Here is a 13,978-nt window from a genome sequence, read left to right on the forward strand (position 1 = left end):
CAGGATTCCCAAATTCTGCGAAATTTGTCGCTGCCTTATTCCACCATCTGCTTGACCAACTATCCTTCCTCTAACAAAATCTGACAATTCGAGAGAACCTTGAGTTCTAAGCGTGTTGTAGCACAAGATAATTAGTGTGTGGACCATTTTCATTTGTATAGTGCTCTGTGAACACAAATTAGTTAGCATAAATAAGTTAAATGACGAAAAGATAGGTGTCTATTTACTTGTGACCACTCAGTGTATATACCTATAACTATATTGCACAAATGCAAGAAAGTAAAATATCCCAAGTGTCTCCGCAATAATTCTGGGTGCTTATAACGTTAAATATTCAGGTTTTGATACCTACAGCAGGCAGGGCACAGATAGCACATTGTGTAGCTTTTTAACAACAAAGAAACAGATAATACAATTCAAATAAAATTGAGGAAAAAAATTATTTTAATTGAATAATTTTCTTCTTTCCAGCTTCAAATTACCAGACTTTATGGTGTTAGCATTTGCATTATATTTTAAATGGGTAATACAGATTTATTCTTGCTGAAACACTTGTATGTAATTGAAAAATAATATTGAGAGAAAGAGATTTCTATATAGCATGGTTATCTGTTTGCACTGATTTAACTGACACCATTTAAATTTTTTGCATGGTACAGGCTACATTGAGTGAAAAAGTAAAAGGTTTAGCTATGCAGTGGAAAGTTTTAGTTTGTAAAGGTTTATTATATTCCTTCCTCACATTACTAATGAAAAGGATAGTCTGAAAACACTTGTAACTATATCGGTGGTATTTAAAGTGTTAATTATTTTGAAATCTTCTAGTTAGTGATTCAGTGTAGTTAACATATTTTATGTAGTGGTGAGATCTACAATCCGACAAAAATGGAACAATATTATACTTTTTGAACTGAAAATATTAAATTTATTAATGTAGATGTAACATGTTTTGGCAACTTTTTATGTTATTCATGATGGCATTTGAATTGCCAAACATGTTAGGTCCATTGTTTTAGTGAAACTTTTAGTAGAGTAGACACAGTAGGTTTATAGATTTTAATTAAAGGACAACAACTGCCCCTTGAATGTAAAGGATACCACGTTTGGGATTCTTTACTGAAGAAGGCCTCAGTGTAGAAGCCGAAATGTCATCTCTTTTCTTGTTTATAACAGGCAGTTGAAATCCATTAAAGTTTTCAAATCCACTGTGTTAGATCTGTGTTAATTTTAATGATTTTACTTCATTTCTATAATAATTTCTGTTTCATACACTGAAGAGCTTTATCTGAGTTAAATAATAAGTTTTATAAATCACTTATACAGTCTATGGTCACACAGTATATATGTGTTAAAGAATAATATTAGGCATGCAAACGCATACTTTATGATCAGATATAACACATCTTCTATAACTAGATTGTGACACGTCACATGTATTCCATGACCAATTTCAGTCACAAGAGTCTGTATTCAGTGGGTAGTTTGAGTCACATGATAAATTATCTGTTTTTTCACAGTTAGCACTAAATATTCTGCAAATGATCCTAGACACAGAGTGACTGAATATAAATATTGTACACCTAAAAAAATGTTTCTCATAATTGATGTCATTCTATTTTAAGCTTTTTCTCCTCATTATATGAAAGATGCATTTTTAGTTATTAAATGACAAAACTAATTGTAGAATAAGGGATGTTTCATTTGGCATAGTTTGGAATGTAGTTAAAGTTTACTTGTCACTCAATCATGGTTTTAGTGTAATATAAGTATTCATAAAAGAACATAAGATATGGTAACCTGTCAAATAATAAAACAGTTGCAGATTAATATTTACCTTCCAGTATTTCAAAACTCTAGGTTTTACATAAGTGTGAAGCATAAAAAAAAGATTATTTTTCATATTTAAATGTTTTTTTTCTTTCTGTAGGAAGTTGGAAGTATCATTGGAAAGGTAAGCAAATTACTATAATAATGAGTCATTCCATTACAATTAAAGCATCAGAACAGAACTGAATGCTTTGACAACAAAATTCATAGTGTTCTAACATTACTTAATCTTGGGTCCTATTAAATTTTTTTGTGTTAGCATAATTTTCTTTGATCTTGCTTAAATATGTTACAAAATCATTTGATTCTAGACTTGAAAAAGAAAATTATCATGCCAACAAGAAATTAGTTATATTTTTCATTTTGTAAAGTAAAATCATATCTTTTTCGAACATTATAACATTAACCATATTACACTAACTAGAGTACAAAAACTGTGTGGGAAGAGTAAAAATGTGGTCTTTGAGAAAATGTCTTCATAATACGAGAGGTGTCTGAAAAGTTTGTGGCCTGACTTATAATGAAAAGACATTGGTTCATCTATGATTTATTTTTAAACATAAATTCATCCTGAGTCTATACACTTGCACCATTAGTGCTCTATGGTCTTTATGTTATTCTCAAAGAATTATTTTTGGTCCTCAATCCATGACTGAGTGGTACATACGAGATCATCATCTCTCTGGAATCCTCGACCTTTCAGAAAGATTTTAAGGTTAGGGAAGACAAAAAAAAGTTACTTAGACATAAATCTGGTGAGTAAAGGGATGAATGAGTAATTTAAAGTCACCATCATAGAAAGCAATATGTGATTTGTGAGCTTGGGCATTGTCTTATTTCTTGTTGCAAATTGTTGATTAAGAATTTGTAGTAATCTATTGTAGTGGATTGACCCATTTCCATATAATCAGTTAGTGAAACTCCCATAGCATTCCCAAAACATTGATGTCATGACCCTTCCAGCAGAGGATGGTTATTTGAACTTCTTTGGGGTGGATGAACTTGGGTGTTTCAATTGCATACTTTGCATTTTTGTTTGGGGAATGATGTAGTGAACTCATGTTTCATCCATGGTTATGAATATAATGAAACTTTTGGAGTAGTTGTTGATTTTCAACAACTCTGATCCACTTCTGCTCAGATGACAACATTTTTGGAGCCCATCTGGCACTAACCTTAGCCATGCCCAAACTGTCATTCAAAATGCTTGCTGTAGTACTTTTACTGATTCCCAGTTCCTCTGCTAACTTTCTTCTATCATATATAACTGAATCATGAACTTTCTGTACAATTTCTGTTGTGTTCAATGTCAAGAGCCAACCTTACCTTGGATTATCTTAATACGATTGTGTACCTTGTTTAAATTCTGCACACCACTTTTTCACTGTTGAATATGCTCGAGCACCCTCTCCTAATGTTGATTCCATGTCCTGGTGGATTTCTTGTGGTGTAATTTTCTTTTTAACAAAATATTTGATCATGATACAAAGTTCAATCTTCTCCGTGATGTTTAACAATGCTCATTTTTTTCCTTCAAAAATCCCAACAAACAAAATAATTTTGTGAAGTTGTACATTACATGCTATTTACTCATAAAAAGGTTCAAACTTAATATTCGTCAAAGAAAATTATATATATATATTCCGGTTTATTTTGGTCGGGCCACGAACATATCGGACAACCCATTTTAATGCCTAGTACTTAGAAAAACTGATTTGTCTGAGAATAGTGCTCCTAATTGATATCCTTATGAGAGATGTGACCTCATTACAGTTAGTGTATACATGTTTACTAGTTTGAAAATGAAACAAACATTGACAGCTCTCAGAAATGATTGAACCCTGTGCATCCAGATTCTAGACATTTTTAGTACTTCTCAAAAAATTTGTTATGAGTGTTGTAGTAACATACAATTTATTGAATGAATTATTAAATTTTTGTATTGCAGTGAAGTTTGTGGGTAGTATTGAAACTTTTACAAAGAATGAATGAAAATATATATTTACAACTATATTTTTTTTATTGTATAATCTGCATTTGTATTTTGTTTTGAAACTTAGACCCTGAGTATTCTGTCCTATTGTGAAAAGTTTATACTGCTAAAGGGTTCACTTGTTTATTGAGAGGGATCATCATTCATTTTTCTAGCTTTTTATGCAGAAATAAAATCAAAGTGATATGCATTCGTTTTTGTTTTTTTTCTTTCAGAAAGGTGACAATATCAAGAAATTTAGAGAAGAGGTAAATTTTATTTGCTTGAATATATAAAATGTGTAATAATAATAATAATAAAAGCTGCTGAATAAAAAAATTTGCTTTGTATAGAATAAAAGTTATTTGCAAATTGTGATAATTATGCTTAAATATTTTAAAGTAAAACTATAATTCAAGCTATTTAGGTAAGATAATCTTCAGCTATTAAATTTTGATAAGAAATAATTTGTTAAACTATCATATTGTTTGAATGACAGCAATTTAGAATTATAAAATTAAATTAATTATCCTTGAATATTTAGGAACAGATACATTATAAATTAAGATAAAGTTTGGTATCTTAAATTGTATAATTACAAACAAATATTAATTGGTTTAGAATAATGGCTTGTTAGATTTTCATAAGAATAAACATTAATAGCTAAATAACTGTAATAAATCCTTAATTATTTTGAATTTTAGCAAAAAATTACAAGTCAGGGTAATTTCTTACTTTTCTGAATAGGAACAGGTATGAATACTTAAATAAGAATAATTATTTAACCCCACATGATAAGAATGAATACAAATTGATAAAACATAATTTTTAAAACTTTTGATTAAATTTGAGTACAAATTGATAAATAAGGATAATGGTTTTTCAGTTTTATGGACAACATGAATAAAATATATGAAATTTGAAAATAATTATTACTTATGATAGGGTAAAATAAAATTCAAACAAACAAAAATTTACTTGAAATTGTTAAATTACTTTTCTTCAATGAAAAGCTGTTGCTTGTGTGATAGTACAACTAAAAGCATGCTTTTAATATTTTGTGACTTGTAGGTGTATGTTTCAATTACTGATTCTTTTTCCAGAGTGGAGCCAAAATAAACATATCTGATGGCTCATGCCCAGAACGAATAGTCACTATCACTGGATCAACTGAGGCTATTCTCAAGGCTTTCACACTCATAGCCAGCAAGTTTGAAGAGGTGAGAATAGGCATTTTATTTGCTTGTGGTTGTTTTTGATTACCACTTACTGATATTTTTCTAAGGAAAATTGCCCCACTCAAGAACTCTTTTAAACTTTAGAGTTTGCAATGATTTGTTTACTCAAGAACCCAAATAGTTTGTTTTATTTTAGCCTCTTTTCATACTTATTGTTACTCTCAGATACTTTAGTTATTACTATTTTTTGTGAAATTATTAAAAGTTTCAAACAAATGCTTGCTAGGCTATAAAAACTATTAAATACAAAACAAAACCATCAGTTGAGACAAATGCTTCAGAAAAATGCCGCGTGTTTGATGAAAGTCATTAGTTGCCAATGTGCTGTTGAAAACAAAAATAATGAATTATAATTAATTTCAAGTTATGATTTGATATTAAAATTAGAAAAAGAATAGAAAGATGCACACACTAAGGAAAAGTCCCATTCAAGATATTAGCCATATTAATAGTCTTCTTCTGCTAGTGTTATATATTTTATCTTTTTATCATCTCTATGGTACTAGAACCGAACTTCTTTCTACTCTTAATTATTACCATAGAAAAATATTGGTTTCCCAACTTTCTTATTACATTAATAGAACCTAATTTTCTCTAAAAAATTCAGTTATACTTGAGATAATTGTCAAATATTAAATAATCAGTCTTTTTGCATCAGTATGTATACAAATACTTACCAATAAAACAGTTTTTCAGTATTTCTATTTATATTGACATTGAACATTTGCTTTGCAAATAGCTTTATTAAACTGGACCCATCCCTTGTCAACAGCTGTAATAATACAAATGGTTGAGTGCATTATATTAAAATTATTTTGAGGCCCCACAATATCATTACAGTCCATGTCACCACACCCAGTCATGCTTTATCTGACAGCCATGTATCTTGCAGCATAATTTCCATTTCAAAAAGCTGTTTTCTTTCTAGATAGTCCTGTTTCTCCAACTTGATCCATACTCCTTTGTTTTCCAATGCTATTATGTACATTGGATATCCCCGTCTTGGAAATTTTAAATCTGTAATATAAACATATCTTAATGAAAATTTAGCATTGAAAAGGGCTGTTAGATTCCCTTCCCCAAAATGATAAATTTTTCGTGGCATCACATTACCTACATAACATATTCAAACATTTTTTGATGTAAGTTAGTACTAGTACTATAATCATTTCATAATTATAGTCGTTATTAATATTTATAAAAATAATACTGCTTATTATTCCATATGTTTGTGTTTTTTGATAGTATTTTAAAGCTTGTGTGTTTAAGTAGTTCTTATTTATTGAGATTAAGAGATTTTAAAACATTCTGAAACAGTTTGTAAAATAGCTTTTTTAGAAGGACTTGTCATTATTAAGAATTATATCAATCATGTTCTTTTTCCAATACATCTTGTACACAATATATATATATGTGTGTGTGTGTGTGTGTGTGTGTATATATATATATATATGAAAAATTTGGTTGAAGATTACTTCTTATTCTTATATTAAGCTTCTAGTACACATGGATTTGTAAGTATCCTTTATATTTGTATATCATGTATTATATTTAGTATTGTGGAGGTAAAGCAAATATAAGTGATATCAAACTAAAGCTTTTTTGTTCTATTTTATCTATGACTTGTAAATATCCTTTGTAATTATTTTTTGAGTCATGTGTAATTTACAAGAACTTAATTTTAACTTCTACTAATTAGCTGCTAATAATCCTTAGGATCTCCAGAATACAGCAGGTGGTGCTGGAGCTCCTAAACCTCCAGTCACACTCCGTCTTATTGTTCCAGCTGGCCAGTGTGGATCTCTCATTGGCAAAGGAGGGTCAAAAATTAAAGAAATTAGGGAGGTGAGAGGATTATAATCATTCTCTGTAAAGGTTTAATACCCCATAAGAGGGATAATTATATGAAAGATAATCATTATTCAGTAAAAATAATTTCTTATGGTTATATGTTGAGCTCACAATTTAGAGAATTTTCAAATAGACAACAAACTTTTGTATTGACTCAAAAAATTTTACTGAAAAAAACTGTCCCAATACATTCTACTGTATCTCAAAAATAAATTTGAGTAATAAAGCAGTGTAGTTTATTCTACTTAAGAAAGGTTTTTCTGTCTCTTAAAATAGATTTCTTACACCGTTTGTTTTACTGTAGAAAAGGAGTTTCATAACTGATACCGGGAATTTTTGGGTTTTCATTAAGGATTTTTGTGAGAATGAAAAACGTTTTGAAATATTTCAGGGATATAGCTTTTATGATGTCAAATTATCTTTTTACTGCACTATTTGACTACAAATCTGCCATTGTAGTAAAACAAGAGAACCAAATTCTCAATTATTTATGTTCAACATTTTGCAGTTGTAAATACATATTAAAGAATACACCATTTTGAACAGCTCTGACAGTTTATATTTGCTTCTAAAATCTACACCCACCACCAGCAGGTACATATGATTATGTTAAAAACTATATTTTAAGAAATACAGTGCACCCTACTGTTTTATTATGTGATTTTTCACACAGAAATTCCTTAATGAAAGCACAAAACTCTCTATTAGTTCCAAAATTCTTGTTCTAGAGTATAACAAGTGGTGTCAGAAATTTATTTTGAAGAGACAGAAAAACTGATCAAATTGTTGTTTCCTGTCTTTACAAGTTACATGGAAAATGTGTCAAATAAGCTTTGTTTCCTCATTGAAAGACGTGAAATGTGTACAGAATAGTGACACACATGAATCTGTAGAATCTTATTGAGATGTAATATTTCAATCAAGAAGTTTGTGATCTATACACACACAAATATATATATTATGGGGATGTGTTCCTGAAAATTTTTGTTCCACTCTTGAATAGCTTTTTTAAAGGGTGTAACATGGCATTTTTAACTACAGTATGCTATACAAAATATGCGTGTAAGAACACTACAGAACTAAACAGTTTAGTGCTAAAATTAATTGTTTTTGTGGACTTCTTGTCAAGAGGCACTTTACTATCACTAGGTGATCGCTTTGGAGCCATGTTGGATAGGTGGAAACAAGGCATTTCTGCAGCAGAAAAAATAACGTGCTTAGACAATGGCACGTGAACACAATGTGTTTACATCCTCTGCCATCGTAACCAGTAGATGATGTATTACACTTCGCCTAGTAAACTAGTCCAACACTGGCATGCTCTAGTAATGGAACATGGCAACATTGCTTTACACACATATTGGTAGTACAGTACTGTACAGTAATTGGTGAATACTACATCTGGAAAAGGAGTCCGACAATGTTTTAACACTCTTGTAATGAAACAAGGCAACATTGTTTCAGAAATATTGATAGTAATTGGTAAACACTACATATGGAAAAGTAGTTGATGACATTGAATCTCCCTAAGACCAAGACAGAACAGATTACTTCTCATGAGTGCCACTCTTTAAACTGATGTTAATATACACACACACACACGAAATAAGACTAGATGATAAAGTAAAGGTTTTCTTAGTAACATTGTTATCAGATATTTTGTTCACTGGAAGTTTTCCCAGATTGGAAACATTGACATTTGACACTTTATTCCTTATGTAATTCATCAGGCAGTAATAATTCATTATTTAACTAGTTATGGTACAAAAAGTGCTTAACCGGATTCAATGCATTAATAAACACTGACGTTGTTGATTGATGTATTTTTATTGGTTTCTTCTAGGTTACTGGAGCATCTATCCAAGTGGCTAGCGAGATGCTGCCTAACTCCACAGAAAGGGCAGTGACTATATCAGGGGCAGCAGATGCTATTACTAAGTGTATTTATCAGATATGCTGTGTTATGATGGAGGTAGGATATCATTTTGGATTAGTGATTTAAGATAAAGTATAAAAGGATTTGTAATTTTTTTTTAGATAATTAGATATTTACAGTTTATTAATACAGATCTCTCTGCATTCTGTTTTTCTTTTGGAATAATTTAATACTTCTTAACTTTGACACAATTTTGTGGAATGTAGATGCAGTGGTAAAATACTGAAATTCAAGTTAAGATTCTTCTTTAAAATAAGGGAAAATAGAAAGAAAAAAATGCTAATTATTAGATGTAGTGATATGGCTGATTGTGGTTTGGACCAGTTATATTACTTTTATGTTTTGATCCTGCATAAAAGTATATTACATATTACATATATTACATTTTTATATTATAATAATACTTTCTAGTAGGTAGAACTAAATAGTCTGTAAGCTAAAATTGGCATCATATTCAAAAATATTTTGAAAAACCTATCTATATTAAAATATGGAACTGTACAAACAAAGGTATTAAACTTAGGTTTTCTATACATATTTGAAATAAGCGAACATGCACATTTAGTAGTTGGAAGTCAAACTTAAGTACATTAAAGTGGTTTATTTAAACTGATGAAAATTGCTGCCATCTTTTGGCAATGTATAAATACTTTCACAGTGACATCCCTAACACCACATGAGGCTATTTGTTTTATTTTACTTTGGGGTGTTTTGCATTATCTGTTGACAAGAAAGTACCAACTATTAGTTTTCTAATCCATATATGTTGAAATAAACTTCTAATTTGTTTCTTACTTTATTTCTTTAATAGTTTAGGCTATACTGCATGAGGCCATTATATTCTGTAATGTAATCATACAGTTAGTTGAGTCTATTATTTTTGTTTGTTTGCCTCACCTCAGTGCATGGGCTTTACTATTTACTAATGCACTTGTGTAATTAAACATTGCCCTACATACAGCTGTGTATGCCATTATTATTTTGTTTATGGTCCAGCATATCAAAGTTAGCATGTGTGATAACCTTACCACCATTTCATTGCAAGGATACATATTTTCATATTTTCAAAAACATGATACACTATTTTTAATACTTTTTGTAGTTTGTGATGCCCTAATTGTCAGGTGATGTACATCAGTTTTAGCTGTTTTCCAACATTATTCCTTATTGTGCACTTTACCATCACCAGAAGTTCAAAGAAAACCTTTATTTGTGACTAAAATATGCTTAGGAATTGATATCTTACAACTTTAGAGTAATTGTTATGTACATTACCAAACTGAGAAAATATGCAACTAATTAAAATCTAAACTGTTGTGTAAAAATTCAGTTTTGATGAACAGAACCACGAGTTAAGTAATTTAAAGAGATTTGCTCTATTAGAAACAACTAGCCCAGTTTGTGAAAATATTCTTATATATATATATTTATTTAAATTGACAGAAAAAGTTTGCTATAAACAAGTCTGAGCTTCAGAATGCACAAACTGCCATACACATAATAATTTAAAGGATGTGCTTGTGTAAACAAATTTTAAAATATATTTTGTTTTGGAATATGTGTACTTCTAAAAAAAAATTTTAAATGCCATAGAAGTAAACAATACATGTTGGACAGACTTAAAAGATTTAACATCATAGTTTAAGTTTGTTCGGTAAACACTCACAATGTTAGAAGGCCTCTATACTTGTGAAAGCTATGACAAAATTCTCTGTCTTACTACTTGGTGCATCATAGATCAAATGTTTTTTAAGTATACAAGTCTGTAAATTTTTTTTTTTTTTTGTCAAACAAAATCTTGCAATAGTATATGTATGAAAGTCTTGAATAAGTCCCAAGAAAAAAAATGATATTGTTGATATTATTACAGTAAAAGCTCACTAGCTATAATACATTTCTCTATCCTCAGTCTCCTCCTAAGGGAGCTACAATACCGTACCGTCCAAAGCCAACCATGCCACCTGTTATTTTCTCCGGTGGGCAGGCGTACACAGTGCAGGGCCAGTACGCCATTCCTCATCCAGATGTAAGTGTTGCTTCTTAAATGTTTTTATGCAAATAACTTAAGACCATTTGTAGTTCAGAAATAAATGTTGAATTTTTAGAACTTGTTCTCAGACAGACTAGTTAGTAATTCATATGCAAGTACTGCCTTCAAAGTATTCCTTCATTGGCAATATATCCTCATTCCTTATGTGGACGTAAACATTAGATTGTTAGTACTTCTTAAGGGAGAACACACACTATTATCAGTGCTTACTTAGAATAAGAATTATATGATTCTACATGATTATAGTTAGCCTATCAACCTCAGTAAGACATAAACATTGCATTCTGTAGTTTACATAATAATGTTATTCCTTGACTGCACTTAAAGGTTGTAGCAGCTATTCACAAGTAGATCAACTAAATTGTAATACCTTTCTTTAGAAGAGAGATAACATATTCAAACCTCCACAAGCTTTTATAAAAGAAAAAATAATATTTTCTTGGAATATCGAGTAAGACCTTTTAATCTCAACACTTAAATAAAGATTGATTTTTTTTTATTTTGTTGCAATTTTTAAACTTAAGGGTTTATAACTGATATAAAGGTGAAGTGCTTATATTTAGTTTTCATTCATTGAAGAGCCAAATGAAATCCAATGGAAATTTTTTTTCAGTAATTTAAGATGTATATTTCTGATGTAACTTAGTGTGACATTGTAAATATGGGAGCTGTATATTGAAAATGAGGAAATTATAACTGTCATATTTTGAATAAAAATCATGATACTGGGAAAAATATGGTATGCAAAATAATAAGTTATTTTGTTTAAGTATGGTAAGTTACACCAAGTTGGGGTTTGAACATAACTACTTGATGATGTCATCAGTATGGAATTTGATAAAAAGTGTTTAGTCTTCACAAAGTATGCTTTTGTCATGTACATAATTATATATATATATATGTATGTATGTAATGTTTTTCATGCTAAACTACTAATATTTAATGTAGAAACCTATAAGCAACTAATAACATAAAACATGGACTGTCTCATTAAATATCTTAAATTAAAACTGAATAACTTTTCGTTTCTGTTACACATTGTTCAAACGTATTATGTGAAACTCTTTTCATGTTCATATTCACTATGAATTAACCTAGAATTAACACACTGAATGTTTTTACTGTCGTGCTACACCTGCATTCAAAACCATATTTACATTATAGTGAGTCCCCTGTGGGTCAACAGTAAGCTTTTAGACTTCCAACAATAAAGTCCAGAGCTCAGTTCCCCACGATGGACAGAGAGCAGATAGCTGTCATGTAGGTTTACCCTAGAAACAACTATCACACAAGTTTACATTCTATATTTGTATGGCTATAGATGATTATTAACATGAACCCTTTCAACTGAGGCCAGGAACTTAGTCTCAACTGCTGCTTTTATAGAGCATAATCAGTTTTTTTCAAAAATTCCCATAATATTAAAGATGGCTGGCTTGTGCAACAAAGGGGCTAATTCAAGTGTTGAGTCTAATGTATAGAAATATTGCTGTTTAGTTGCTGCAGCTTTACACCCATGTTTATGATTGCTACTTTGTGTTTTTTACAAAAGATGCAAACATCTTTATGATGTAGTAGTAATGATTCCTTTTCATGACTTTTTCTAATCACTGGATCAGTGGTTGGCAGATGACATATTGTATCTTATAATTCTTTATTGTACTGTTTTTTTGCACAGATGCATTTACTTGTATGACTGGTATCCTGATAAAAAAAAATCTATATTAAAGTCCAATTTTTTGCAGTTTAACTTGCTCTCTGTTTTCATTCCCATGGTAACCATTATCTTAATCTGATCACGACTTTCATCGTTAATGTAATTTTATCTTGTCTTTGAAAACTGTTCAATTGTCCTTGGGTTTAAACTTGAAAAATAAAACATTTGTTAAAATCTGTTTGAAACTGGACTTTCTTTGTTCCATATACAAAAGATATTGTATATATTTTTTAACACTAACCTTCTTTTCTAAAGTTGATTAGCTATTAAATAAAACAGTATAAAATTCTAGGCTAAATCCAAATTTATCTCAACTGACTTATCAAATTTACATTTTTAAAAATAATTATATTTTAGTTTATAAGCTTATTTCATTTATTTTTAAGTAATGTTTAGTTTTCAATGATAGAAAGTGTTAATGTAAATAAATGTTGAAAACAAAATAATGTTTGTAAGTTATGGGTTTATAGAAATGCTGCTCTTCTGATTTAAAAACATTTTTTTCAAAAGCAGTTGCAGCATTTTTATCATGTTATTTTGAAGTTCTATAATCAGTTTTAATTAAATAAATTGCACATAGAAAAATAAATTTTAAATTAATATAGGACATATAGAATATCAAAATACTAGGCTAAAAACATAAAATGTAAAGATGTTTCTACATTATTATATTTCCATGTACAATGTCTGTCTATAAATTTATAAATATACGTATAGATAGTTTCTTTTTCCTTGCACAACATCTAATGATGCCAAATAAATTCAAATTTTGGAACTAGTATATTTTCTAACTGATTGCTTGCTTTATTTAAAAACAATTAAAATTCCCTTATGGGGGATAAAACTTGTACCCTGTAAGGATTAGACTAAATACAAAATGTCCCGCATTTCTCTTTTAATAAAAATAATCTACATTATACAACCAAAGATTTCAGGAGATTTTCAAATCTTTAGAGGCTTGGACTTTTTCTTCAGGGCCAGAAAAAGTAAAACTTTTAGAACTTAAAAACTATTTTCAATAAAAATGTAAAACGTGGCTGGTGGAAAATAGCCAGATGCCACTTGTAAATTATAATGTTTTTCATTTTCTTTTAAAGATAATATCAATAGAACTTTTATCTTTTGTGAAGCCTCTAAAAAAAACAAATGTATCTTAGGACTGTTGGAAATATTATTACTATTTTTATTACAATAAAAGTTAGGTTAGATTCCCCCTTTTTTTTTTTGAGTTACGGTAATTTTTACAGTTCAATTTGCATGCATTACTTGTATACTAGTATAACTTGGAGTGAAAGAAATGATAAGTATACATTATGAGTTGTAGAAACAGGAGCAAAATACCCAATTGTTATGTCTTGCTCAAAATAGTCTGTTGGTGCATGAATTA

General features: G+C 29.6%; 1 protein-coding gene across 4 annotated transcripts in view; it reads left to right on the plus strand.

The window, feature by feature from the left end:
- The window catches only part of LOC106457351 (poly(rC)-binding protein 3-like), a 198,798-nt gene that overhangs the window by 150,432 nt on the left and 34,388 nt on the right, over window positions 1-13,978 (plus strand). For all 4 annotated transcript variants that reach the window (XR_001290698.2, XM_013916755.2, XM_013916757.2 and 1 more), the window contains 6 exons: window positions 1,928-1,951; window positions 4,036-4,068; window positions 4,903-5,019; window positions 6,754-6,882; window positions 8,732-8,860; window positions 10,734-10,850. Coding sequence is in view for 3 of the 4 variants with exons in the window: in XM_013916755.2 (XP_013772209.1) it covers window positions 1,928-1,951; window positions 4,036-4,068; window positions 4,903-5,019; window positions 6,754-6,882; window positions 8,732-8,860; window positions 10,734-10,850 (549 nt within the window). In the remaining variant the exon portion in view is untranslated. The remainder of the gene's footprint in view (window positions 1-1,927; window positions 1,952-4,035; window positions 4,069-4,902; window positions 5,020-6,753; window positions 6,883-8,731; window positions 8,861-10,733; window positions 10,851-13,978) is intronic.

The sequence above is a fragment of the Limulus polyphemus genome, unplaced genomic scaffold, assembly GCF_000517525.1.
Source record: "Limulus polyphemus unplaced genomic scaffold, Limulus_polyphemus-2.1.2 Scaffold320, whole genome shotgun sequence".
Lineage (NCBI taxonomy): Eukaryota > Metazoa > Arthropoda > Merostomata > Xiphosura > Limulidae > Limulus > Limulus polyphemus.